Source organism: Sceloporus undulatus, chromosome 4 (genome assembly GCF_019175285.1).
Source record: "Sceloporus undulatus isolate JIND9_A2432 ecotype Alabama chromosome 4, SceUnd_v1.1, whole genome shotgun sequence".
In the NCBI taxonomy this organism is placed as follows: domain Eukaryota; kingdom Metazoa; phylum Chordata; class Lepidosauria; order Squamata; family Phrynosomatidae; genus Sceloporus; species Sceloporus undulatus.
Window position 1 is genome coordinate 87,384,589 of NC_056525.1, and position 27,685 is coordinate 87,412,273.

The 27,685-nt window shown below is 38.1% G+C and overlaps 1 protein-coding gene and 1 long non-coding RNA gene across 2 annotated transcripts in view; one reads left to right on the top strand and one right to left on the bottom strand.

Moving 5' to 3' along the window:
* Positions 1-27,685, bottom strand: part of LOC121927983 (FRAS1-related extracellular matrix protein 1-like) — a 161,333-nt gene that overhangs the window by 124,076 nt on the left and 9,572 nt on the right. The window contains 12 exon segments of the mRNA XM_042462124.1: positions 2,784-2,980; positions 4,342-4,527; positions 8,483-8,677; positions 12,131-12,383; positions 14,189-14,282; positions 15,014-15,222; positions 20,941-21,108; positions 21,590-21,680; positions 22,885-23,081; positions 24,642-24,784; positions 25,155-25,497; positions 27,148-27,296. Of these exon segments, the coding sequence (XP_042318058.1) occupies positions 2,784-2,980; positions 4,342-4,527; positions 8,483-8,677; positions 12,131-12,383; positions 14,189-14,282; positions 15,014-15,222; positions 20,941-21,108; positions 21,590-21,680; positions 22,885-23,081; positions 24,642-24,784; positions 25,155-25,497; positions 27,148-27,296 (2,225 nt within the window).
* On the top strand, positions 2,808-27,557 carry LOC121927986. The gene is made up of 4 exons (XR_006103416.1): positions 2,808-2,904; positions 4,378-4,533; positions 19,496-19,602; positions 27,153-27,557. It is a non-coding gene; the product is annotated as an uncharacterized LOC121927986 (long non-coding RNA).

A 27,685-nucleotide genomic window follows, 5' to 3' on the forward strand; every position in this document is an offset into this window, starting at 1 on the left:
AATAATAATAATAATAATAATAATAATAATAATAATAATAATAATAATAATAATAACGTGTGTGTTTTATTATTTGCTTTAGCCTGCTTTTAATTTTTTCTGATTGTTTAATTGTGTGTTAACTTTTGTATTTTGTGGACTTTTAATCCACAATATTTTAAATGTTTTTTAATTGCTATTAGCAGCTTTGTGTACCAATCTGGGGAAAAGATGGATTATAAATAATAATATCTATTATTATTATTATTATTATTATTATTATTATTATTATTATTATTTGTACATTACATTTTTTAGAAAAAGAAAAAACATTACCTATTGCACCAGAAAAGTAATTTTTCCTCTGATGTTATTTTTGAAATGAGGCTTTGTTACACCCTCCTTACCCCAAACCATTATTTCCAAGCTCAGACTACTTAATGCAGGAGAAGCTGTTTAGCTACTTTCATTCCAAGTTTTTAATAAGAATGTACTTAGAATTTTTTCAAAAAAATAAAGAACATTCTGCTTTTAATAAATGCAACCACTCTCTCTTTCTCACCTCAAGCACACGTATTTTCAATTCCTCACACATAACCCTTGGACCACCAGTGATGCAATACATTAAGAAGGGCTTCAGCTTTCATTCATCTTCAAACATTCCACAATCCAGTGTAGGATATTCTCAGGTGCAATTTCTGTTGCTTTCAAGTTCAGCCACCATATATACAGCATTCATTTAGCTCTTCACATGTTTCACATTCAGAGACTTACACCAGCTGAGAACCACATATGGAGGCTCAGATTTACAAAGCTTTCATTTTGTGCCATGAAAGCTGACAAGAAAAACCTTCCACACACTTTGACTATGGTGTGTTTGTGGTGGTCTCTTTGCTTACTAGAAGCATAGATTCTGATGTCACATCTACAGTTGCATTAAAATAAATTCTACTTAGCTTCTAATTTCCTCCTCCTCCTCCTTATTGCTTTATCAGCACACAGATCCATCAGTACTATATTTATAACTGAAGAAAATAAAATTTCTCACTTCGGAACATAGATCCTGGAGATGAAGGCACTAAGAACCTGTACCAAATAATTCAATTTTTTTTGCCTAATACATCCATTTCTTCCCGTAGTTTCTGTCTTTTACACAGAGTGATACTTTATTCTCAAAACTCACAGTGCCATTTCACAAGACTTTAAGAAAGTCCCAACTAGAATGTGTTACAGAGCTCTGATTATATGCCTTGTAGTAGAACTCCCTCCCTGTACTATTTGCCTAAATTTAAGGGCCATTTTTGTTCTGGCTAATATGACTGCACATTTTACCAGCCTAGCAAGATAGGTTCATTGGTTGGAGGTTGAAGATGGTGCAAGAAAAATTATTTTTAAAAAATCTTCACCCATGCCTTCCTGATCATCTATCTTTCATTATCCTTCCCAGTCATCAATCTCTCATCAGTGAGACAGCAATGTGTCTAAATATTTTACTGTAATATGCAAGTTGGCCCTAAAGTGATATGATCTCCAATGAGGGTACATAGCAAGATGAAGGAATTATTCAAATCAGAAAAATGTTCTGGTTCAAGGGTAAACTGCCGCACTGATTCTCACAGCCCAGTTCCCTCTCATGTCTGTTTTCAAAGCTTTACAATGTTCAGTTTCTCAATTAGTTTGGTCCCATGAGTACAAATTTTAAAAAGAATACCATGTACTTAATGAATTAAAATTACTGTTCTCTCTGACTGAAAATATAATAAATATGTAATGTGCTATTTTGATAATCTGATCTTAATTGCAATTTTTTACTTGTATATAAAAACAGGCATTTAAAACAGGCATTTAAAATATTTAATAGTTATTTTTGAGCTCAAGATTTCTCACATTTCCAGATATTTCCTTTCTGTGAAGTCTTGGAACCTTCTCCCACAACACTGTCATGATGCCCTCATCACTCAATTCCCCAACATTTTGAGACATCTTTGGAGATTATTGCACTGCCCTTTTCCATCTTTCCCTCCTGACCTAGCCACATGCCGAAACCTGTTCATTATGGATTTTATTGTCCATCTCTGTGCCCAAGCCAGAAACATCCTGTACCCAATCAAAGCATCCCATACCAATCCGGACTTCTCCCATACTTTGAAAAGAATGAGAAAGTGCTGAAGAAGTCCAGACTGGGTATGGGATGCCATGATTGGGTGTGAAATGCCTCCAACCTGGGTATGGAGGCATGCTATAAAATCCATGCTTAAAAGGTTTCCGCCTAGGTCAGGAGGGGAGGATGAAAAAGGGCAGTGCGATAATCTGCTTTGTCAGTAGCCTACACACCCAAACTCCTTTCTCATTCTCTCTCTCTCTTTCAGCACTCAGTTAACTGAGTAATTGTTTTTACATTTTGAACTCAGTTTGCAGCAATTGAAGTCAGCTGAGAACAAAGGGGAAAGTGTGAGGAGCAGAAAGTAACCGGGACATTTTGAAAGCAGCTTTAAACATGTGATGACAGAAGATTTATTGGGATTGTCCCTGCAAGTTGGGACAGTTTAAGGGTATGGAACTAAAGGTGCTGAGGATCTTTTACTACTTTCTATGGGATCTTGAACTGCAAAGATATGTCTCATACAGTGTTTCCTCTAGTTTACAGAAAATATATTCACCACTAATGGCAAAAGGCCTCTTATTATTATTATATTATATTATATACCAGCTTATGGAATTACTGTTTTTATATCTTGTCCTCATCATATTCAAATTCTTTATAAAAAGCAAGGACTATCAGTGGCAGAATTTATCTGACTTACTGTTATGTTTCTGAGTTGCAGCTGTGGAATTTCATCATTAACTGGAAAAATGACAATGTAGAAAGGTATTGCTATGGATTTATGAAGACCATCACTGATTGATACTATGAAGCCATCAGAGGTGGGTTCTGAATGCTCATGCTTAGCCTGAACATAGTTGATATAACCATCTTGGAGATTCTGAAATGTGAAGACACCTTTTTGGAGAGAGTCAGAGTGTTAAAAACAGATAATTAATTATTCCATTATTTTTCACACTTAATTCTGAACCATATTCAAAAAATGTGATAGCTAACTTCTTGACTGACTACTTGGCAAGCATGACTGAGAATACATTAAGTCTTGGACTCACAGGCCCAAAATACATGGGTCAAAAAGGCCAGCTTTGGAATGATCCCGGGGGCCTGGCGTACAGATAATGCATGCTCCCAGATCAGGGCAAAGCCATACAATGGCCACCTAAGGCAGCCCAGGACTGCTGGCAAGAGAAGCGCAAAAAGAGTGCTCCTTGTTGGCAGCCTGTTTGGGACCATGGCAACAGCTGGCCTTGGGACCACAGCGTCTGGTCACCATGGTCCTGTGCTGAACAGGGAGTGACTGGGGCTGGAACAGCTAGAGGCAGTTCTAAACTGTCAGTCGGCATGACTCCATAATTTACATTTTTCAAGAGTATCTGAGAATTATCTTGGGTATATACACCTAAAAATATATCATGTAAAGGTGTTTCTCTCTGGCTCCTTTCCCCCCTCCATTTTGTAGACCTTGTCTGAATTGGCCAGGATACTCCTGGGGCAGCCTGGAGTACCCTGTCCCCACAGTTGCCCTGACTTGCCCCTGTTAGTTCAGCTTCAGGTTCTGTGCCACAGCAGCTGTCTGCACCCAGGTGTCCTACTGGGCCAAGCAGCACATTTGCCACTGTCACAGAAGTCACTCACTTTTAAGGTCAAAACAAGGCTTACATTGATGGTCACAGGCTGGATACCTCATTCTGATCTCAGAACAAGTGTTCTGCCACCAGGTCTCCCAACATAATGCCTGTATAGACAGCCACTGTGGTGTGGAAATGGAGGGCTCCAAATTTTCCCAGAAGATATGGAGCAACAATAGGTTATTTTAATTAATTTTAACCTTTTAATGCCCTGGTTCTGGTGCAGGACATGCTGGACATCATCCTGACTGCCTGCACCAGAACCAGAAGTTGGGCTGTGCATCATCCAAATAGGATGATGTCAGAATGGGGAGAGGGGGAAAATGGGCCTTTTGGCCCAGCTCCTGCTTCTATACTGAGGTGGTTTGTTTTTTTTAATGCAGAGAAAGCAGAGTGGAAAATTATTTCCAAACAACCTAACTAGCTTGGATGGCATTTATGAGTATAGTAAATAATCCAAAATAATGCCCTCAAAACAGTCCAAACATTAATGTCTGGCATTTGTGTGACTAGTTTATTATTTTTTCTGTTCCACCATCATAGAGGAACACACACATAATGTATACAATTGTGGTTCTTTGAAAAGGAGAAATTGAGAGTAGAGAGTAGGGCAACAAATTTGCAACTCACTTATGTTCAACCCAGCATTGCTTTTCTCATATCCAGGTGTAGGAAGAATATTCTCCAGGTAACCATACACAGGATTTGTCTCCAAGAAGAAAGTTAGCTCCTCAGGTTTTGAATCTTCATCTGATGCATCCAGGTATTTTAAAGTGATACGTGCTGAAGAGCCTTCTTCCACTACAAACAGCTCTCCTTGAGGTAAGGCAGAACACAAATATTATCTACACTGTTCCAGATTAAAGACTCTATTTATTTGCAACCAGGAGGAAGCTAAGTCTTCACAGCCTGTCTGCCTGGCTGCTCAATGTAATCAGCTATTGATTTGGGCAGTAGCTGCTGAGAAAAGCACTAGTGACACTTTGATTCAGTTTAAGATATCTTACTCAGCACTACTGGGATGGTGCATATCTCTGTTTACAGTTACTGGTGTAAATGAAGTAGTCTTTCTTAAAGTGGCTGAACGGTATGTAAAATTATAAAGTATGGCTTCAGTTTAGAGCTGATAGCTGCAAAATTCAAATGACTTTCCTCTAATCTTGCCTACCCATTCCAAAACTATTTGTATGAAACTCATATCTTTGGATTCAAAATGCATGAAATCACTGAGGTAGCTAAAGTACTTAGAAATCTCTCTTTGTAAAACACTGTTGCACTACAAGGCAGGGGGACAGGACAATGTTTCTGTTTTCCTGAAGTGACCACAGAGAGCTAAACAGGCATAACAGAACCTGGTAGCATTCCATCCCAATTTTCCATAGAAGGAGCTCACAATGTTGTTGCTGTTTTTCATACGTAATGCACGAATGTGCAGCAAAATAGGCATAAACAGGCCATGGACCAATCATGAAAACCAATATGCATAATATGGGCCACAATAAAAAGGAGCTTGAAAGGCAATAGGGATTCTTGAGAGAAGGAAGCTGCAAAAGTTCAAAATCAAAGCCATCTAAGAAAGGAATTTCCAGAAGCCTCGCGGAAGATACAAGAAGCCCTTTCAAACTACAGTCATCCTTCCATATCCATGGATATTTTTATACATAGATTCAAACATCCATGGCTTGAAAATATTTTTAAAATACATAAATTCCAAAAAGCAAATCTGATTTTGCCTTCTTATATAAAGGGCATCCATGGATTTTGGTATCCATGAAGGGTCCTGGAGCAAACACAGTGATTAAAGTGAAATCATAGCACTACAACTGTGTAGCGTGAAAGGGTCCATTAACTATGGTGGCTTCCATATCAGGGAAGTGGTGGGTTTGGTCCAGACTTCAATAAACCTATGAGTGGTGCCATATCATATCCTCAAAATACCCTGGAGAGTTCTTTTAAAGATCTGACAAAAATTCAGAGCAAATCACTGTCCTGATATGGAAAACCCCAGCTGCCACTGTATATATTAGGAATGGAAACATATTTGTCATTATTTGTTCAGAGCAGAATAATTGATTTCCAGCCACGTGAGAATCTCAGTGGAGAAAAGTAGTGCAGTGGACTATATATAGATATTTTGTAAAGTCTCTTAGGGAATTATTTTGTGCATCAGAAATGCAAACTTTTTCTGCAAAAAACAAACACAAACCCTATGTTTTTGCCACAGAAAATATAGGTCTTGCACAGGAAATGTATTTCCTGGAGAGGAATCAAAATGTTTTGTGCATGAAATACATTTTCTACGCAAAAAGATAGGGATGTGTGTTAGTGTGGTGTAGAAAAGCTATTTATTCCTGCACAGCATACTTCCCCAAGAGACTTCACAAAGTGTGATTACCTCTTGAGAACTGGACAGAAATCTTCATTTGCTCCTGCCACAAGGAGAAAACTATAGAGACTATTCATCCTTCCAAGTGAGGATAAAGTATGTAAATATTGACATCTCTAATATATATCTTCACACTCACTAAAGACAGCTTTCCATTTCTAGTCTTTCCTATACAAACCAACAGGCTCACTGTAACTGGATTCCAAACAAATTTACATTTCATAAACATTTCTGTGTGGATACATAACCACTAGGAGGTGAGGGATTTTGAGATATTCCAAGTATCACTAAATTCTCCTGCTTTAGGCAGTGAGACAATGACCCATTCTCTCTGGAGACAGACATGACAGCAAAGCTCCTATGTTGAAAGGGAGGATTGTATTTAATTTCACTATAAAATGAGTTGCGTTTAATTAGTAAAAAAGGGACATCTTTGTTTCATTACTAAGTGCAAGCAAATGACAAAAAAAAATTAATAATAACTACAGGACTGAAGAGCAATGAGACAGTAAAAAAAAAAAGCTACAGAAAACCATGATGCAGAATTCTAAGAGAGTGCCTGCACAGATGGAATGGAGCTATGTCACCAGCGACCTTGCTTATTCTTGCTTATTCTTCCGCACCAGTTGAGTTTTTCCAACTTCTCTTCTTGTATTGGAGCTATGGACTTTCCACACTCATATTGCTCCATGCCCATGTGGAGTTCAGAAAGAAAATTCAAAGGCATTGCTACATTTTAGTGTAGATAGGCAAGTGTGTGCGCGCGCGCGTGCGCACACACACTAAAGTGTGTATGACACCTGGGTTTGAAATCTAGCAAAAGGGTTACAGGAGATAAAATAAGGGAAATGCTTGGCCTAGGACTCCTGAGAACTGGCTTAGGGATTGATTGCCAATACATGTTGAATCAGTTAAATGAATCATTTGACCTCTGAGATAAAAACAACTGAAAGTCATGGGTAGGTATAACAGTTCAGGAAGGCATAAACACCTTCCTGTGGTGACAATAATTTGGAGAAAGCAACATCACTGGAAAGACAGATGTCCCAAACCATTTTGCTATCTGAAGCAAAGTATATGATGGAACTCCCCTCTCATTTCAAATACAGACATGAGTGAGGATGACATTTGAATCTTATTTCAGTGATGGCTGTCCTTGTTACATCTGAGGGTTAGAGAGTAGCTAATGGGGTACAAGATAGCTTCTGTTCATCTTCTAAGACAGCGGTCCCCAAACTGTGCTCTTTAAGGGATTGGCCAACATGGCTGAGGCTTCTGGGAGCTGAAGTCCAAAATCTCTTAAAGACCACAGTATGGGGACTACTGCTCTAGGATCTGCCATTAGAAGAAAACATCTCATTCTGTCTCATGCTACAGCCAGAGTTAGACTTACTATGATTGGAATTGCCTTCTCATATCAAAAGCTGCATGTTTAACCATTCCCACCCGCCATTATTTTTTCAGCATTTACTTTCTTTTCTTGGGAAACAAGCAAACATTTGTGTAGCAAACAGACCTGGTGACATTAAGATTTTTCACATTACAATACAAGAGGAATCGGATCTTAGAGAATTCTGATACAAAATGACTTGATATGTAACACAGAAATATACAGATTAGTATGTCACTGTCCATCAGATTTTGCACTTCTCTTAAGGTTTCAACACAGTTCTTGGCTCAAAACATTGGGGAAAAATATGTTTAAAACATGTTTTGAGGGGAAAGTTCAAATTTTAAAAATGCAGATTAAATGTGGAAACATGATGAAGCATACATATTTAAGAACATATGTGAAAGCAATAGAGAGCAAGAAAATTTGCCTTATCTTTCTACTTTTGAAATGAAAGCCAAGGCACTAGGTTAGACTGTACTATTAGCAATCTATAATAATTGAAACTGTGATGAGCCAATATTGTATTTACCCAGTTTCTCTCATTTAACTAATGTGGCATCATTACATTTCATTTTTAAAATGCAAAACTCAGTTTTGGCAGGCAGCGACACATTCTCATCACAGAGATGAAAATCTGAAAATATTATTTCCATCACTAATGTATTTGCCCATATCTTTATTGTTGTTTTTAAAATTAGAATAAAAAAACTGACATACAGGCTTGAGAGGCTGGTAAAATCTTGATCTGACCGCAAGTTGCCCATGGCAGATGGCTACCATTTCTGTCCAACTTCTACAATTCTAAATAGAAAATCCTCTTGTTGAACTATGCATCCCCTCAAATTCTATTGCGATACCTCTGATAATTATAACAACTCTGTCTCACCCAGCAAGGCACAGAATATTCAGTGAGATTTACCAAATTATAAAATTCAGGACTTAGCCTTAGCCTTAAGACTTAGAACAATAGGATTAGTTCAACAAATACATACCAGTTCGAATCAAGGGCCACTGGTTGTTAACAGGCAATACTCTGATGCTCAGATCATGCACTGGTAAACTGGAATGAAGGGGAATAGGTGGTAGGATTTTTTTATCAATGCAACAGCCATCTGCTGTTCCAGCTTCTCCATCTGAGATAACAAAAGTTATGCTGTCCATGATATACCTGTGCCCTATTTCTCCTCCTAGAGAACCAGTACACACAAAAATAAAGAACTTAATATGCTTCCATATAAGAGATATTGAACATACTTCCAATTAGAGGACAAGGCATGGTGGAAAATATTAGCACTTAAGAAATAGAACCATTTTCTCAGCCAGTCCCACCAAATGGTTGCTTACACTCGTAACAAAACTGGTGGTCGTCTTTTATGGCAGAATGCTACTAGTTTTAGCCTCACACAAGCATACTCCACCATATAAATAGTTATTCTTGTTATTTTCTGTCATGCCTTTCTCCCAATATAGGGATTCAAGATGGCTATCAACAAATTTAAAATGGTACAAGTTTAAAATAATATAAAAGAATTAAAATGTAGATACAAAGTTAAAAAACAATTTTACAAAGTAAAAACATTACACCTTAAAAACTGAAATATATTAATAACTCTATGCAAACTTTAAAATCTGAATTACACAGCATTTAAAAAGCCCAACCCTTTGGAAAAGCCTGACAGCACAAGAATATTTTTACCTGTTGCTGAAAGGAGAGCAGGGATGGGGCCATCCTCGCCTCTCTGGGGAGGGAGCTCCAGTCTGAGAGCAGCCACTAAGAAGACCATCTCCTTTGTGTTACCCTAAATGCAGGGGTCCAGGTAGGACACCCCAAAACCAATGTAGGGGAATTCGTAATTAGCTCAGAGAGCTATAGTATGGCTGGGGTAACATGGCCTTAGGGATCCAACCCAGCTTTCAGGGTCCGTAATCACACAGAGTTCCAGAGGCAGGTTTTCAAATAAGAAATAAAACTTTATTGAGAGGAAATAAGCAACACACACAAGCTTTTACTCACACACACAAGGGCTAAAGAAATTAAAGTGAAAAATGAATAGACATGAGGCTTTGCTAAGGGGGTGATACTTTACTAATCTTGAGTCCAGTTGAAGAAGAGTCTGGAATGAGGCTGCAGCAGAAAGGAGGGGTAGCAGAACAGCAGACACATCAAGGGGCTTAGCTTGATCAAACCGGTAGCATGCCTGCCCCCAATCTTTAGCAATAGCAATTACATTTCTATACTGCTTATCAGTACACTTAAGCACTCCCTAAGCAGTTTACAATGTGTAAGCTAATTGCCCCCAACAATCTGGGCACTCATTTTAGTGACCTTGAAAGGATGCAAGCCTGAGTTGAGCTTGAGCCCTTGGCTGGTATTTAACTTGCAACCTTGCAGTTTGTGAGTGAGTGGCTGCAATACAGGCATTTAACCACTGTGCCACCAGGGTTCATTTATACCCTGAAAAGGATTTGAGGGGGAGCCAGAAACCCAAAGTAGAATGGGTTAGGTCGCCTTAGATGGGTTTTAGATGGTCTGTGACTGGTTTCCCAAGTGTGGAAATAAAGGGTTGAAACTGGGCTGAGTGTAATGGGTGATGGGTGCACATAACTGAGGGAAAAAAGGAATTAACCCACTGGCTCTTAAACTCTTCCTTCAGTACATCAATACCTTCCTGGCCATAATCCTCTCATGCTTCTCCAAGCACAAAAAAACTGTGCTGGAATTTTCAATGATTTCATCAAATGGTGCCCTACTCCACCTGCTAGCTCTTCTAGCCTGCAACTTTGCTTTACAAGTCTCCAACTCAGAGGGTCATCTTCCACAGGGGTCAAATACAGTGTCTGTTTTAATATGTTTGATATAAAATATAAGGGGTGAGTGAGTAACACCCGTTCTCACCAAAAACTTCTGTTAACACTTGTTCCCACCAAATGAGCCCATGAGTTGGGGCCTCTCTTGATGAGCTTCGTACCCTTTATAGACTTGTAAAGGGAGATACGATGTTCTTTCAAATAACCTGGATCCAATCCATATAGGGCTTATAGGTCAAAACCAGAGCCTTCTCAGGGAGTTGCTCCCAGACTTTGAAACTCCCTCCCTAAGGAGGCTAGGATGGCTTTTGCTCTCCTGCCAGCAAACTGACAGGGATGAGCTTTTAATGGTTTTCTGTGCTGTTTTGTTGGGTCTCATATGTTTTTAATGGTTTTGGGTTTAATAGTTTTAAACATACAAATTGATTGTTTTTAAAAGAATATTTACATTTTACTTTTTATTCATGTTCTTCATAGAGCTGATCCTCCTTTTATCCACTGATTTTTTTATCCACAGATTCAAGCATCCACTGCTTGAAAAGCTTTTTTTTTTTAAAGGATAAATTCCAAATAGCAAACCTTGATTTTTGCTATTGGAGGAGTTCTTCTCTGTGTCCCAGTGGTAAGGCAATACATTGTAGGAGGACATGGGAGAGGGCATTCTCTGCAGTGGCACGTAAGAAGTAAACCCTCCCTTTGGATGCCCAGTTGGCACCAAAGCTGGTGCTATTACAGTGCCAAGTCAAAGCACAGCTTTTTCTTAAACCCATTGGGGCTTAATTCATATTTTATTGTTCACATTATTTTAATTTCCTTTAACTGGTCTTAAATTGTCTGGTTTTAACTGACATGTGATTTAATATATCTTTAGGTTTTTTAAAAAATATTATTAATATTATTATTTATTTTAAATTATTATTATTATTTATATAACGTTGTAGATTTGCACAGTGCTGTACATAAAACCAATAAATATAAAATAGTAAACCTGCCTATGGTGTACAATCTAAGAAATAATAGGATAATACATATAAAATACATAGCAATTTTAAACTGATTTTATTGTAAACTGAGATCTTCAGGTATAGGACAGATTATATACTGTACACATATATATGATTTTTTTTTAAAGGAAGGGAGGGCTGGCATGTGCTCATCTGTTAAAACACAGGTCTTCTCTCTGATCACAATGTACCTTACACTGCAGATAGGTATAAGAAGAAATGCAATCATTGTAAGGATTCTTTTAAGCCCCACTGATTTTGCTGGGAAAGATTTAAGGATATGTACTTAAATTTTGAAACTAAAGTTAATGGGATTTAAAATGCTTAACTCTGGCAATTGTGTGCACATAATATTTTAATAAAAGGTTCATCAGTAGCTAAAGATGCTGACCGCCTGATTTTCAAGACTTACAAGAAACTAGGCACTTTCATAGGCATGTTATTTTACAACTAATATGCTATCTATTATATTATAAAATAACCTTACTGCCATGCAGCCACTTGGAAAAAAAATGTTCAAATGCTTAAATCTAAAAAGCCCAGAAGAGTTAAAGACAATGAGAGATAACTAGATTCATTTCACTTGCAGCCCATTTATTAAGGTTGTGAAGAATGAATTTTATGGATTAAATAATACTTCTGCTAACGTGAAGGGAACATGACACTATGTTCTTAAGAAGCTGGTTTCACACAAAATTATCAATGTATATAATCAAAAATTTGGGGTTTGTAAGTAACAAAAATGCACTTTTTGAGGAATATCATGAGGGATATTTAGAACAATGCTTGGAAACTTAGAATAAATTGTTAGAAGGAACAGCTAGTTACCAGTGTGAACATAGGAGATGGCACCTTGAGTAACATCATTTTGAGAGAACCTATCCACCATGAAGTTCTCCTTTTGAATCACACCATGCTTTGGAGTCCCCACAATCATATAAGTGAGTCTGGCATCATCACTGTCAGCATCTGTTGCATAGAGATATTCAGCAGTGATGAGAATTCGTCCTCCTTCCAGGCACTCCAAACTTGATTTCAATCCAGGCTGCAGTTCTGGTGGCTCATCATTAACTGGAATAATCTTGAATTAAAGAACATGACATCATTCATGACTAGAAGAAAGTCCAGAAGTTTATTCATGTATTTTGAACCTCATTTAAGACAGTTTAGTTAATTCTATACCTGTGGCTTGCAAAACTGCAGTGAATCAAATGCTTTTGTTTTCACTGGCCAGAGGAATTATGAATGTTGGCCAAGTGGATCTTGGATCGTTCTTGGATCAGCATAAGTATTTTGTTATGAGTAATCAGCTATCTGTCAGACCTTTAGTGCATTCCATAGAAACTAACCAAGTATTTTACTGGACGTGGTTTGCTTCTGTCTTGTTTCCATGTACATAACTTGACAGAAGACAAAGCAGTTCACCACAGTTGGATACAGTGGGGAAATCTACTTGGTTAGAATCTGACAGCTGAAATTTTCTTACTCTTTCTGCCAAGCATAAAGGTTGAAGCAGTCCACAATCCCAAGGATCAATTCATATCAAGGATAGTTTGAATAACATACGTAGTATTATATTATTGTGTCCAATTAAAAAGATTGCATGTACAGCGCTATGTAAATTTACAGCGCTTTATAAATAAAGGTTAATAATAATAATAATAATAATAATAATAATAATAATAATAATAATAACAACAAGTGGATTGGTCTCTTACATTTTGTTATGGGTAATCTTTCATAGCTTTGAGAGCACCATTAAAGACTGAGAAAAACACACATATACACACACACTCTCCCTTTACACACACACACACACCCCACACCACATTTTAATCTCCTCTTTCCACTAACATAGCATTCAATGTGGCTAAAAAACAAGATGGAAACAAATTAGATAAAGCCCAGTAAAGCCATTAAAATCATAAACGAATTAAAACCAAAAATAAAAACCATTTAAAAGGCCCTATCTATCTCAAATTCTAGAACTAGTTCTAGACTCTGGTTAGCACCATTCATGTGCTCTTTCACTGCTATCTGTTTTACAGCATCATTGCATGCAAAAACTAGACCAAATTCTAATGACATTGCATCTTCAGGCAAGCACTCAACTGTGCTAATGCCTCTGTGAGCATGTATTTTTCATTTCAATAACAGGAGTACAGTGTTCAAGTATGGGGTCCATACTGAGAGAAACAATCTGGGATTCCACAGTTACAAGACAAAAGAACACAGAATGAGTACTGTATATATTCATGTATGAGTCTAGAAATTTTAGTCAAAAATTGACAGAAAAAAGTTGACTTACCCATGGGTAAATGTAAGTACTGAACTTTAATTCTTATTTTTAAAAAGAGAGAGAAGGGAACCACCCCCTGCTGAAAGGCAAGAATCTGTTTTAGAAGCACTGACCCTCCTCTATTCTCTCATCCACCCAGCCTTTAGTGTGAGCACAAACAGTTATGCCTGTTGTAATTTTGAGACTTCTTTCGCATTGTTTTCCTTTGCTTCATCCTTTGTTACATGCCCCTAAATTTTACCGTTGACCTATCCACAGGTTGTATCGCGATCCATAATTTTTGGCCGCAAAACCTATCCTCAACTTAAGGTTGACTTATAGTTAAGTATATATGGTAAATGTAACTGAATATAATATACAACTTTAGTGTCATCATGACTAGTTAGGCCCTTACTTGTTAATCTGGATCTATCTCCAAAATATTTCGAAGAAATTAGTTATAACTAATCCAAACAGATATCTTTGTGGGAACTCAAGGTCAACATAGATAGCAATTAAAAACTTGCTTAGTGAAGTTGCATAAACCAGTATGGGATTAATATGGTCCAATTAAATTTTGATAAGATATATTTCCAAATTGTTATTACCTGTACTCTTAATGTTCCATCTGCAGTGTTAAATCCATCTGTTGCTGAAAATATAACCCTGTCTTCAAGGGTTTCTGAACTGTCATGCTGATACCTTTTAAACATAATTACAGAAAAGTTGGGCATTCATTAATTATAGGTTTGAACAAGCAAGCTGGGCAAGAACAAGGTCTATCAATTGCCTAATTATGAACTCATAGTCTTAATTTATTTGGATCTTGGCTACATCTCCACTTGAGAAAACCTGCTTAATTCTAGTGGGATTCACTGGTACTAAATGAGTGTCATCAGCTAGTGATAGTAACCACAATGCCTTTTTGTTCTTTAACAGGAGTCACAAAGAGAAAAGTACCAATTGTTAGCTTACTTTGACATGTATGGACATGTAAGCCATGCAACAAATTCAGAGAACAGAGAGGATTTGAAAACTCTGAACTAATCAGTGACATTAGCTGTCTTCTGGACAGCCTTTTGGACAGGGGCTCAGCAAAATGTTTGTTTTCTGTCCCCTAACAAATGGTTTGGTGTAGCCAACAAATGTTAACAACCGGTTCATGTGAATTAGTGTGAACTGGCTGCATCGAAACATATACTCAATATACTCAAGGCCACCTATAAAATGTATAGCCAAAGGACGATTTGAACCAGGATTTCCCATGTTGAAATCCTACACTCTGGGCAGTGTGATTACACACATTTGAGACTAATGTTAAATAATTTTAATGATACTAAAAGAACAACAAAATGGTATAAGTTTTTTCTTTTTTTAAATGCTGGGTCATCTTACTACTTGAGGCATTATTTGCAAGGCGTTAGAAAAATTACCAAACACTGGAAGAGTGCAAATCCCATAGGGTAAATTTCTCCCCCTCCAGCATAATATTTCCATGTAGTTTAATGTATCCGTGTAAAGGTGATTTCTTCAGTTCAATCTGTATATCACTGGTTTTGGTGTCCAAGTCTGTAACCATTAGATGTTCTGCAGTGATGAATACACCGGTACCTTCTTCTGTTTTTAGATGATTCGTGAAAATCTAAAATAGTTATAAGTTCAAAAAATCACTGTAGCAATGTTACGAACAGTATGACAATACACCGTATATACTCGACTATAAGTCGAAAAATTTATGCCCCAAAATGAACTCCAAAATCCTGGGTAGACTTAGGGTCAATGAGTTAATGCTAATAAATTTTGAGAAAGAAAAAGTGCCCACCTTCCTCTGTAGCCTTGTAACGGCTCCCTGTTTGAAGCCCCGGCATCAGCTCTCCTCTCCTCCTCTCTCCCAGTCCCTCTGTGTGTGTGTGTGTGTGTGTGTGTGTGTGTGTCTGTTTCCCAGGCTCTCAGCCTTCCTGTGGAGCCAGACCTAACAAGCTGCTGCTGAGAGAAGAAACACAAAGAAAATACGCCCAGGCTTGTACCCCGTTTTGCCTGGAAGTCCTGGGGGTGAGAAGAAGAGAGAGAAAGCCCTGTCCTCTATTTCTGAAAGCCATGAGTCTTGGGAGTTCTGGGGGTGAGAAGGAGAGAGAGAGAAAAAACCCTGTCCTCTATTTCTGAAAGCCATGAGTCTTGGGAGTTCTGGGGGTAAGAAGGAGAGAGAGAGAAAGCCCTGTCCTCTATTTCTGAAAGCCATGAGTCTTGGGAGTTCTGGGGGTGAGAAGGAGAGAGAGAGAGAAAAAGCCCTGTCCTCTATTTCTGAAAGCCATGAGTCTTGGAAGTTCTGGGGGTGAGAAGCAGAGAGAGAGAAAGGCCTGTCCTCCATTTCTGCAAGCTATGAGCCTTGGGAGTCCTGGGGTGACAAGCAGAGAGACAGTGGGGTCTGTCCTCCTTTTCGCAAGCCATGTGCCTTGGAGATGCTTTTGGTAAGGGGAAGAGTTTTGTGTGTGTGTGTGTGCGCGCACGCTGAGGTTTGTTTCCCCTTTTCCATGCTGAGACTGATGCTTGGGAGAGGTCCAGAGAGTGAGATATAGGGAGAGAAGTGGTGCTTTGTCCCCCCCTCCCCCTTTAGATCTTTTGTAACATCCTTCAGTGTTTGCCCCTCGACTTATCCACGGGTCATATCAAAATCCATAATTTTGGATCCAAAAACTGCCCTCGACTTATACATGAGGTCGACTTATACATGAGTAAATATGGTACATCAAATACAACATATTAACAGCATATTTATACAGCAATGAGCACATGGACTCCTTTATTCTAGGTCAGACTGCTTGTCTACCTAGAACACAGCAGACTATTCCAACTGGCAGTGGAAATTAAGAGAGTTAGGTTTTCAGGGGTCCCTAGATATTATGCTAGAATTTTAGTAGGAATGGCTGACAGACGAATTTGCAGATGTACCTGTCAAAGAATATGCCATATTATTGAGGTATGCTCCCATGTTAAACACAGAAGGCCCTGCAAAATGGATGTGTGTAATAGGTCCTTAGCTATGATGTGAATTCATGGGGAAGGATTCAAGATGGTTATTATCATTAAATTAATTAATGCAAACTGATCTCTAAAGGTTGCCGCAATTCCAGGAAGGGCTGAGCAACTGAGTAGTAAGCATTGTTCAAGAAGGCTTTCAAGTTTATAGTTTGTTTGTGGTATAAGAGAGCAATACATCCATCTCCTGGATCTCTACAGTACTTTCCAAAAATCAGCTGGCAAATTTAAGCATTACCTCTGGCTAGTAGATGGAAAACCTATACTATAAAGATGCTAGCCCATAGAATCATAGAATCATAGAATCGTAGAGTTGGAAGAGACCACAAGGGCCATCCAGTCCAACCCCCTGCCATGCAGGAAATCACAATCAAAGCATCCCCGATAGATGACCATTCAGCCTCTGCTTGAAGACCTCCAAGGAAGGAGACTCCACTACACTTCGAGGGAGTTTGTTCCACTGTCAAACAGCCCTTACTGTCAGGAAGTTCCTCCTAATGTTGAGGTGGAATCTCTTTTCCTGCAGCTTGCATCCATTGCTCCGGGTCCTAGTCTCTGGAGCAGCAGAAAACAAGCTTGCTCCCTCCTCAATAGGACATCTCTTCAAATATTTAAACAGGGCTATCATATCACCTCTTAACCTTCTCGTCTCCAGGCTAAACATCCCCAGCTCCCTAAGACGTTCCTCATAGGGCATGGTTTCCAGACCTTTTACCATTTTAGTTGCTCTCCTTTGGACATGGTCCAATTTCTCAATGTCCTTTTTGAATTGTGGTGCCCAGAACTGGACACAGTATTCAAAGTGGGGCCTGACCAAAGCAGAATAGAGTGGCACTATTACTTCCCTGGATCTAGACACTATACTTCTATTGATGCAGCCTAAAATCGCATTGGCCTTGTTAGCTGCCACATCACACTGTTGACTCATGTTCAACTTGTGGTCTACTTGGACTCCTAGATCCCTTTCACACGTAGTTTCATTCAGCCAGGTGTCCCCCATCCTATATCTGTGCTTTTCATTTTTCCGCCCTAAGTGCATTTCTCCGTGTTGAATTTCATTTTGTTAGCTTTGGCCCAGTTTACTAGTCTGTTCAGGTCATTTTGAATCTTGATCCTGTCCTCTGTAGTATTAGCTACTCCTCCTATTTTGGTGTCATCTGCAAATTTGATAAGTATTCCCCCAATTTTGTCCTCCAAGTCATTGATAAAGATGTTGAACAGAACTGGCCCGAGGACAGAGCCTTGTGGGACCCCACTGGTCACTCCTCTCCAGGATGAAAAGGAGCCATTGTTGAGCACCCTTTGCATTCGGTCGGTCAACCTTTGCGTTTGGTTGGCCCACTCAGGAGGTTAGTCATTTTGGGGGAGGCATTTAGTACTAGCAGCTGAACCATAATATGAGCTTGAATCGTTAATCAAACAGTGGGTAGAAAACCAGCATGATGTGCTTGTTTTCATTATGTTGCTCATGAAATACCATTTTCAGAGAGCAACCTCTTATCCTGATGGTTCCCCTTCTTTTGGCCTCCAATTTGATCAGTTTGTACTGGCCCCAGAACATTTGGAATCATTCTGCCCTTTCATTTTCATCTCTTAATAATTATAGTGACAGCGAGAAGGCAAAAGAAACAAAACAGGCTACCTACTGAGGTACAAGGAAGATTATATACAAAAGTGCCTTATCCTTGAAAGAGAGTAAGAAAGATAATTACCTTCCAAGAACTACAGAAAAGAAAATAAGCAAATGCTTTGGTCCAGACTTCTTGAATTTAAGCTGCTCAAAATTGTGCCCTTATATTCCAAAAAAGAAGCTTTTCTAATTCATGTGAAACACTCTCTACCCATGTGGTAGTTTTTGAAGTTAAAGCTTGCGGATTTGGGGAAATAAGCTTACCTACTATAAGGAACAGTTTTTGAAACTAAAGCCTAGAAGGGTACAGTTAGAAGTATGACTTTGAGGGGATCAAGTCACAGAATGACTCCAGAAGTACTTGAACATTTTATAAGGTTTTTTTTTTTAAGGAAAAAAAGGAGGAAAGTTCATTTTCCATTTGAAGAAACTCTTAACTGTTATTTGGGGAATAGCATCAATAATTTAACAATATAAATCTTTCCACTAGCTGTGACTTCATGAAGAAATCACAACATGTAACCCAATGAACTTTGGTTCTTTCTCTGTTTCTATATCTCCAGATTAAATATCTGTGAGCAGGAATAATAAATAATGCAGTGACAGCACCAATCAGTATGTCTAGAAGATGGGGAAGGACAGGGTTGTGTATAATAGCAAAACAGACTGGCTAAGACATGAAAATGGGGCAGCCATACTATAGAGTCCATGTGGGATGACTTTTTTTTTTAAAAAAAAGCAAGCAATTTGAACTTTAGCATCCATGAGGAACCTGATGTAATTCCATCTTTGCTCTTTTTCATCATTATTGCAGGAATAACTGCATGTTCCAAACAACAGTACAACTATATGCATGCTGCATCCACATATATGCATCCACAACACCAATGCGACTAATATCTGATTCTGCACAGCAAAAGTCTGCCCAGCACCTGCAGCCATGGCACATAACAATGATCACTGAATCTACATCAACTAAGAACAGCAAAATATCTTTATACTGGGAAGCTTTTTCTCCTTTAAGATTTTAATCTTCCAATATGATTTTAGTAGGGCTGTAAATGTGGTTGAAAAAAGAAGCATTTCTTGTGAACCAGGTTTGATTTCTGGTGGACATCTCTTAGTGCTAGCAGTTAAAAGTCACTGCACAGTTATTCCATTTTTCCTATTAGATTTTTTGTTTAAAATTACCAAAACAATTATGCAAAGTGCAGTTCCTACTTACTGTTCCTACTGTTCCTACTCACAGATATTTTGTCTGGAAATTCAGAAGCTATATGTGGAAGCTTATGTGATCTGGAGTCCCATAAATGTCCATGAATAAGGCCAGATGAATGTACAATGAAAGACTTGTCTGTAAGTATACTAGATTCTCTGCTTTCATTCTTTTTCCTGAGGACCCAGCTATAAATAAGGGTTTGTATCCCACAATTTTACACAAGCATTTAATGTAGTGGTACTGAATTTTAATTTAAAAACAAAACCAAGTTTCTAGCTCTTAAGGCAGTGATAATAAAAGGTTTGCAAGTGAGTAGCTGATTAAATGACTAAGCGTTGGACTACGACTGGAGATCAGAGTTCAATTCCCCACTCAGCCATGGAAACCTAGTAGGTGACCTTGGGTAAGTCACACACTCAGTCTCAGAAAACCTTGCAATAGATTCACCTTATGGTTACCAGAAAGCAGAAACGACTTGAAGGCACACAACAACAGTAACAACAGCAGTAATTGATTAAATGGCTAAAAATAAAGAGACAGGATCTCAAAGAAATGAATGAAACCTGCCCCTCTCAGTTCAATGATGGAGTACCATTCTCTGAATCCCCTTTTTAAAAATATAGTTCAGAGAAACATATTGGTTTTCCCTGAGAATTCTCTAAAGCCAGAATGAATCAGGCTTAGGAAGATTCCTCTGTATTGGTGGTCATTTTGCTGACCCACCCATACTTTCTTAGTTTTGGAGTAAGAGCAAGGGAAAGGGGAGCTGAGAGTCTGACTAAAGCTTTTCTTGTGTTCCTTTGTCTTTGCTGTAGACTGAAACCTTTTTCTGTGCCAGGAAGAATTAAGCAACAACATTTATCAGAAACAACAAAGCAGACTCTGAGTATATTCAGAAATCTATACATATTCAGGAAATAAAAGAACAATTTGGAATAGTCCTCATCTCAGATACATAGAGGGTATAAATCTTACTGATGGGTCAGGAAGTATTTAAAAATGAAAAATAAAGTTCACACTGCCAGTACAAGAACAGCTTATATGAGCTTCCAGTCACTGTTTTCCCTCTTCTACTTCCCACACAGCTTGGTAAATCTGATGACATGTGGGAAAGGTAGAATCCACTGGTGACGCCAAGCAATCAAGAAACAAAGTTAAATTGAAGGAGTGGGTTAGGCTTTGCTTCTAATAGGCAGGAAACTTCTATTCCTCATCATTTCCATGACACATCTTTATTCCTGCACTCAGCATTTTCCCCCATCTGTGCCAAGAAGCACAAAGGGAAACAAGGCAAATATACAGGTATTTTCTTTCCTTTCATAAGGCATGGCATGGTACTGTTTTACCATATTTGCTCAAATGTATTTGAACTTCTTCTATCCTAATGTTCAGCTAACACACTATTGGTTCCTATGCTGAAAACTCTACAGCATAAAATCATTCAAACACCATCCATTAATTTTCTTAATAAATACCTCAGGTGCTTCATCATCCACGGGCATCACTGTGATGTTAAAAAAGAGACCAGTCCTCGTTCCTCCCTGCTGGTCACTGACAGAGAATTCAAACTGTACAAACAACAGGTCAGGGCCCATCTCCATTAACGGGGGCATGTATGCCACTTTCATATGGGTTACAGCATGCTAGTAGAAGGAAATGAAAGTCAGAATATTGCATGAATCCCATGAATTCAACTGTCTACTTTGCAAATATTGCAAGATAAAGCCCTACTGCCACTACTCAATCATTTGGCCTATCAATCATGTATTGATCCTTTACTATGTAATGTGAAAGAAGATCTCATAACGTTTTACTGTAGTATGCATTGGGTCTCATCCCTCAATGCACTGGAATTTCATGAGGTCAGGAACTAAGCAACAGCACACTCAATGCATTAAAAAAGCCAGAATGTTAAAGATTTAAGAAAGTATAATAAACAAGAAATATGTCTTGATAAAAAAAATCACCCCACCCAGCTACTATGAAATTAATAAAAAAAAATACAATTATCCAGAGGCTTTGTTGTAAAATATAACACTCTTCTGACCTGCTAATCCACCAAACACCAAGTCTGGAGGTTCTGTCAAAGGAAAGAGCACAACTGTTATTGTTATAGCCACTTACCTGTGTGAAAGATGATAATGCAGAGGAAGGAGAAATTTTCATGTAACTTTTCACATTATCTGTGAAAATTAGCTTTCCTGCATCATATAGCCTAGGGAGGGAAGTGTGACAAATGGTGCTAAATGGTTTTTTAAAAATAAAACAGTAGACATGATAGTTTGTTGTATAAAAATGAAACAAAATACTTTAAAACAACCAAAAATGTCTTATGGTATTTTAGGATTAACACAGTCATCACACATGCGATTTTGTGGGCTATATTCCATTTCACCTGATTATGAAGTATGATCTGAGGAAATGGACAATTGCTATGTTCCTAAGCATGGATACAGCCAAAAATTAAACTCAAAATAAGTTATATCAGTTTCACATCATTTATCTTGAACTTTAGCTAGACTACTATTAAAGACAAGTTGTGGGGGCATTCAGTTTATTTGAAAAGGAAAAAAACAACAACAGTAACATTTGGAGTGTATAGCTCACAGACATTATGTTCATTGTTAAAAGTGGAGTTGAAATTCCTTTTCCTTCATTCATTTCTGCAGCCAGTCTCACTATCATTTCAAGGCAAAAAGGAGGTGAAATTGACTTTGTTTTGTATTTCCATTACTGAGAAACAGCACTGGCACAGAAGAACAGCTATCAAGAGAGGAAGGATGAGCACTTGACATTCCCCTAGCAGTAACGTCTGCCAGGAACTCTAGTTACAAGGAAGAACCAGTTTTCCATTCACTGGTAGCAGGTGTGGGATTGTTCTTTTCCAAGAGAACAAGAAACTGGCAGTTGTATTGGTTCAAACAAAAGGGTAAATGTTTCCCTTGCTTCAGAATCTCTTCCACAAAAAATTATTCTGTTTTACAGTTAGCATTCAGCTAGGAATGCAGACCTACAAAAGGTTGTGTGTGTCTATGGGCACACATGCACTAGGAACTGTAGCAGGCCTGAGAATGGCTTTTCTGCACCTAGAATCTTCTGGGAGATGCAAAGACTAACAAAAATGGGTGGGGGACTTTTGGTTTTTATTGTGTGTGTGTGTTTTAAACATTTTGGATGGAGGCTATAACATGTTTAAACAGTGAATTGTCACTCATGGATACTTCAAAATGACACAATTTTCTCTCTCTCTCTCTCTCTCTCTCTTCTGTTTGATACTGCATTCTGGGCCACATGGAGGGGACAAGGGACACAAAAATAATGCACAATAGAGACCATATGAAGCCCCAGGACTGCAATTTGCCAGCATCTGATTCTTTGAAAGTTCTTTCTTTCTTTATGGTTGTAAAAGAGCCACATACCCAGGCGAGGTGGGTGAGAAACAGGCTTTTGTAACCGTATATATAAGTTGGTTGTCAGGTGATTCAGCATCTGTAAAATGGAGATTATCCTTTGTGATGTGTGCAATCTCTGTTTCTTTGACAACAAGATGCTTTATCGTCCCAGGGACTTCTTCTGGCAAATGGTCTTTCACTGGCATAATGTGGATCATCACAATCTATAAGACAACTGGCAAGACTGTGTATATGTGTGTGTTCCAAAATATCACATCATCTAGTACTGATACATTCTCTTGCTTTTAAAAGCAAAGCATGCACTGAAGTACTTGATACAAGAAAAATCATGTACTCAAGTAACATTAATTTTGCAGTTTTTCCAACATGGAGAGCCTTACTCAATAATCATTCATCTTTCTTTGCTGTTCTGAATTGTTTTTTATTAATAATTCAGGAAGTAATATAAGAGAAGAATTAGTATGATTCATAACATTACTTCAAATTCAGATATTTCTCACTGAGATCTTCTTTGGGTGCTTCATTTGCAAGTCTGATTCCACAGATATCCACAGTACACACATGTGACCCTGTAAAGGGAAGACTACACCTTTGTTTAAACCTGCAACTAAAATAGTTGGGGAGTACCAGACAGACTTCTGGATCACACAGATGGTATATAGATTAAACAGGAGGGACAAGAAGCGGGAGCAGAGTCTCTGCAGCTGGCATCAACCACATTGCCTGCAGCTCTGTAGCTTATGGGCAGTGGAGAGGGAAAGAGACCATTTCTGCTGCTTTCCCTCCAGGGATATGGCAGGATGGAAGAAATGCCACATGTCAAAAAGGAAGGCACTTGTTATTCTGTATTATAGATATACACTTCATACACACATTTGCAGGATAACATTTTCTGGTAGTGACATCCAACATCAGTAGATGCAATTCTTCACTAATATTATTCTCAAAGAGAGGCCTGAGAAACTTTATCAGGTTTCTTCCCACTGAAATATAATTTTCAAGAGTTGTGTGTGTGTGGGGGGGGGGGTGTACAGAAAGCAGCATTTTCTGCACAGGAAACAGATTTTTTTTTGTGCAGAAGAAATCTATTCAGAAATCTTATTTTCTGTATACAAATGACTGCACAGAAAATGCTGCTTTTTGCATTTTAAAAAATGTGTTGATTTCATGCCCTGCAACTGTCCTAATTTGGCACGGACAATCTTCTGTTATCCCACTTTTTCAGCTACTTTTAAAATGTCCCAGTTTCTCTCTCATCCACCCTCTTCTCCCCTATTGCCCTCAGCTTATTTTAACTGCTACAAACTGAGTCCATGGTGCATAGGTAGTCTGCACTCACTTAACACAGCAAGAAAGAGAGTAGAGGGAGGGACAGAATCTTGCCTTTCCCAACAGTCTCAGGCAAAAGAAAACTGCTGCAGGGTGTCCTAGTTGTTGTTGTTTTGTTCCTCCTCATTAATAACAATTACCATCTTGACTACACTCTGATGTTGCTTGGCCACATTTGTTCCAATTTTCATCTGTGAAATGTTGGGGCACGAGGTAATTTCATACAGAGTGAGTCTTGAACTGTGAAAAACCTTGTCAATCTCAGGGTTAGGGTTTTCTGACAATTGAGAAATACATTTTGATCATTTTTCCCCAATAATTTTGAATAGTCTTTCCATCCTTAATATCACATCATCTAGCATATCAATATGCACTGTTGCCTTTGGGACCCTCTTCTTCTGCAATTTTATATTTTTTAAAAAATAAATATTTACCTGAGGATCTGAAAGGTTAGGTGGTTCCTGGCTGTCAGCTAAGATAAATTCAAATGAGTCTTGAAAAATTTCATTTCCAAAATGGTGATAATAAATAAGTCCATGGAAGAGATCTCTTTGGAAGAAGCTGGACACAGAGGTACCTTGGGAATTCAAAAGAGCACAAAAACCTAATTTATTATAGGGTGCCTCATACTGGAATCAGTTAACTGATCCATATAACCTAATGTTATCTAGTTTGACTGGGGGGAGTTCTTCCATGTCTGAGGCAAATATTCTTTCAACAGTGATCTTTTATATTATTTAAATATTATTTTTGCATACTAAGCACACAAAGCTAAATCTGCTCCATCCTTCTAATCTCACTTTATAAATGTTGCAGAATGATTCTATTTCATTTTCCCCTGGTCTTCCATAGAGTATAGATATCTGGCTTAAGATGTTACTAAACAAGTTGTTGAATAATAATTTCATGTCTAGCTTTCTTTTAATGAACATCATACATTACTCTACCTGATCCATCTGGGGATTGTTGCTTTATAAGTTCTCCAGCACTAGGTGGTTTGAATATTTTGTAGAGGATATAATCATCACTTGAGTCAAAATCAGCAGCCATAAGCAGATGATTATCAATAAGGACAGTGTCCCCTTCTTTCAGCTCAAGGACAAGGTTGTTTACCAAGAATGGTGGGCTGTCATCTTTTGGAAGAATGTTAATAGGAAACTTGTGCCTTACACTGTGCTTTCCATCAGAGATTTTGAAGACAATGTCATCCTTGGTTGTGTCACTGTTATCATGATGGTAGCGGACAACTCCATCCCTGAGTTGTTTAACTCCAAACTTGAAGCTTTTTTTCTCCTAAACCAAACCAAATAAAGACAACAGCTCTTTTCACATATTATTGAATATTTAATATTTAATGGGGTAGACCATTATACAGAGAAAGAGCTGGGGTAGTAGCTTGAGCCATAGACCATGACTAGAGACCAGAGGTTGAATCTTCTTCACTCATAGAAATGAACTGGGTGATTTGAGCAAGTCACACTCTCTCACCTTGAGAAAAAGGAAAAGGCAAACCCCCTCTGAACAAATACTGTCAAGAAAACCCCATGGTAGGTTCACCTTAGGGTCGCTTTTATTATGATGGTAATGGACAACAATGTAAGAAAGAATTGAAGGTGCCCAACAACAGACCAACAAGGAAACATTAAGGGAAGAACCTAATTCCCAGCCAATATAGTGGGGCACTTTATAGTGGAAACCCTATGAAATTCATGGGATTGCCATAAATTGACAGGCAACTTGAAGGCACATACACACAACTTTTATTAGCTAGCAATTCTACACCAGCTTAGCTTGGGGGGGGGGGGTGGACATTGAGGTCTGTGGGGCTTTCAAGTAGACATATTTTAAGATTATAATGCTGGCTGGTTTATTTTCCTGAATTGCCTTATTGTTTGATATCCTGAGAGATTTTAGCACAATTTCTTGAAGTTCTTCTTATATAAAAATTATAATGTGTCTCAAATGTGATCTTGATTCAGTAGGTTGTAAAAATCTAATTTTCACAATATGTTATCATTGCTGCTATTAATACATTGTGTCAGCTAATGCATCAATTCTTACTATCGTAATCCACCAATTTTGCTGCACAAATCAATGCTGGAATGATACAGCCTTTGATTTACCAGCCACCAATAACTTGTGACCCGTTAAGAAAGACACCCTTAAGGAAAGAAAAGCAAAAGATGAATCTGACCTTAGAGTGGATGGGTGCAATTCTCACAGATGCTAAAAATGTGGATAACTGCACCCCATATTATTCAATGTTGGCAACATAAACACAGATGCTTCGGCATGGGCACATTCATGTTGCTGTCATTGAATAATATGGGCCATAGCAATCTGTGGGCGGTCAGATTTGCAGATCATAAGTCAGTTGATAGGGAGGGACCACTGTACTTGGTAATTTAACTATAGATGTTTAAATACGAGTTCTCTGTGTATAGTTGATTTATGGCCAGATTCCTGTGGGGAAGGATATGACTTACATTCTAATATAAAATTTTACAAAAATCACATACCACTTCCATCCCTTTCCCTTTTCTTTTCTCCTTATTATCCCAGTGACTTGTTTCTTCAGCAGCTAGACTAAGCATTCTCATAGATGAAGATAGTACATTTCTTTTGCCATTTAGGAATAAGAATTGTAGCTTTAGTGAAGCTAAATTGTGGTACATAACTATAAGCATAACTGAAGATAATCAAACAGTTTGATCAGTACCTTTCATGTTTATTTTTTTTCCACATCTAGGAAAATGCCTACATGTGCCCTATATGAAAAGGCCTAGATGTGCCCTATACAAATAATTTATTCTCCTCAAGGAAAGGCTGATTATTCTTTGAAAAGCTCTGGTTTTGTTTTGTACTCATCTTACTGGGAAGGAAAACTGAATGATAACATTTAACTTTTAATAACCCAAATGTCTAAATGGTTATTTCAACTGCAGGAAGCAACATACCTTGGACTGTGAGCCAACCATGATTTAAGCCTTCCACCACAAGTAGCTGAACACCATGAAGATTGTCATTATCTACAATCTGAAGCGATTCCCAGGTAATTGGATGAGACTGTCCTTCTAACAAGTCAAGTCCTATAAACAGGCATTTTAAACACAATGGAGTGACATGGTTCATAGTAAAAACTATGGAACAAGTTAAGTATTCAAGACACTTTGGACTTAGACCTCAATCAAACTGTTAGACCTAACTAGAAAAAGCCTACTGAATCAGTGGTCAGTCAGTACTTATGTAAGTACCACTAATACAGTGTATCTACTTTTGTTAGGACTGACAATTGGCTTTAGAACTTATTTTTTATGGAAAGTTGCAAATGAACCTGTATTACCAGCAGAAACCAGTAAAATGTTGAATGACTATTGATGAACGTTAAGGAAGAAAGGTCAAAGGCAGGGTTATAGTTTAATATTAAGGAAATAAAAAGAATAACCACAGATTATTCATATTATTACTTTGACTCAGT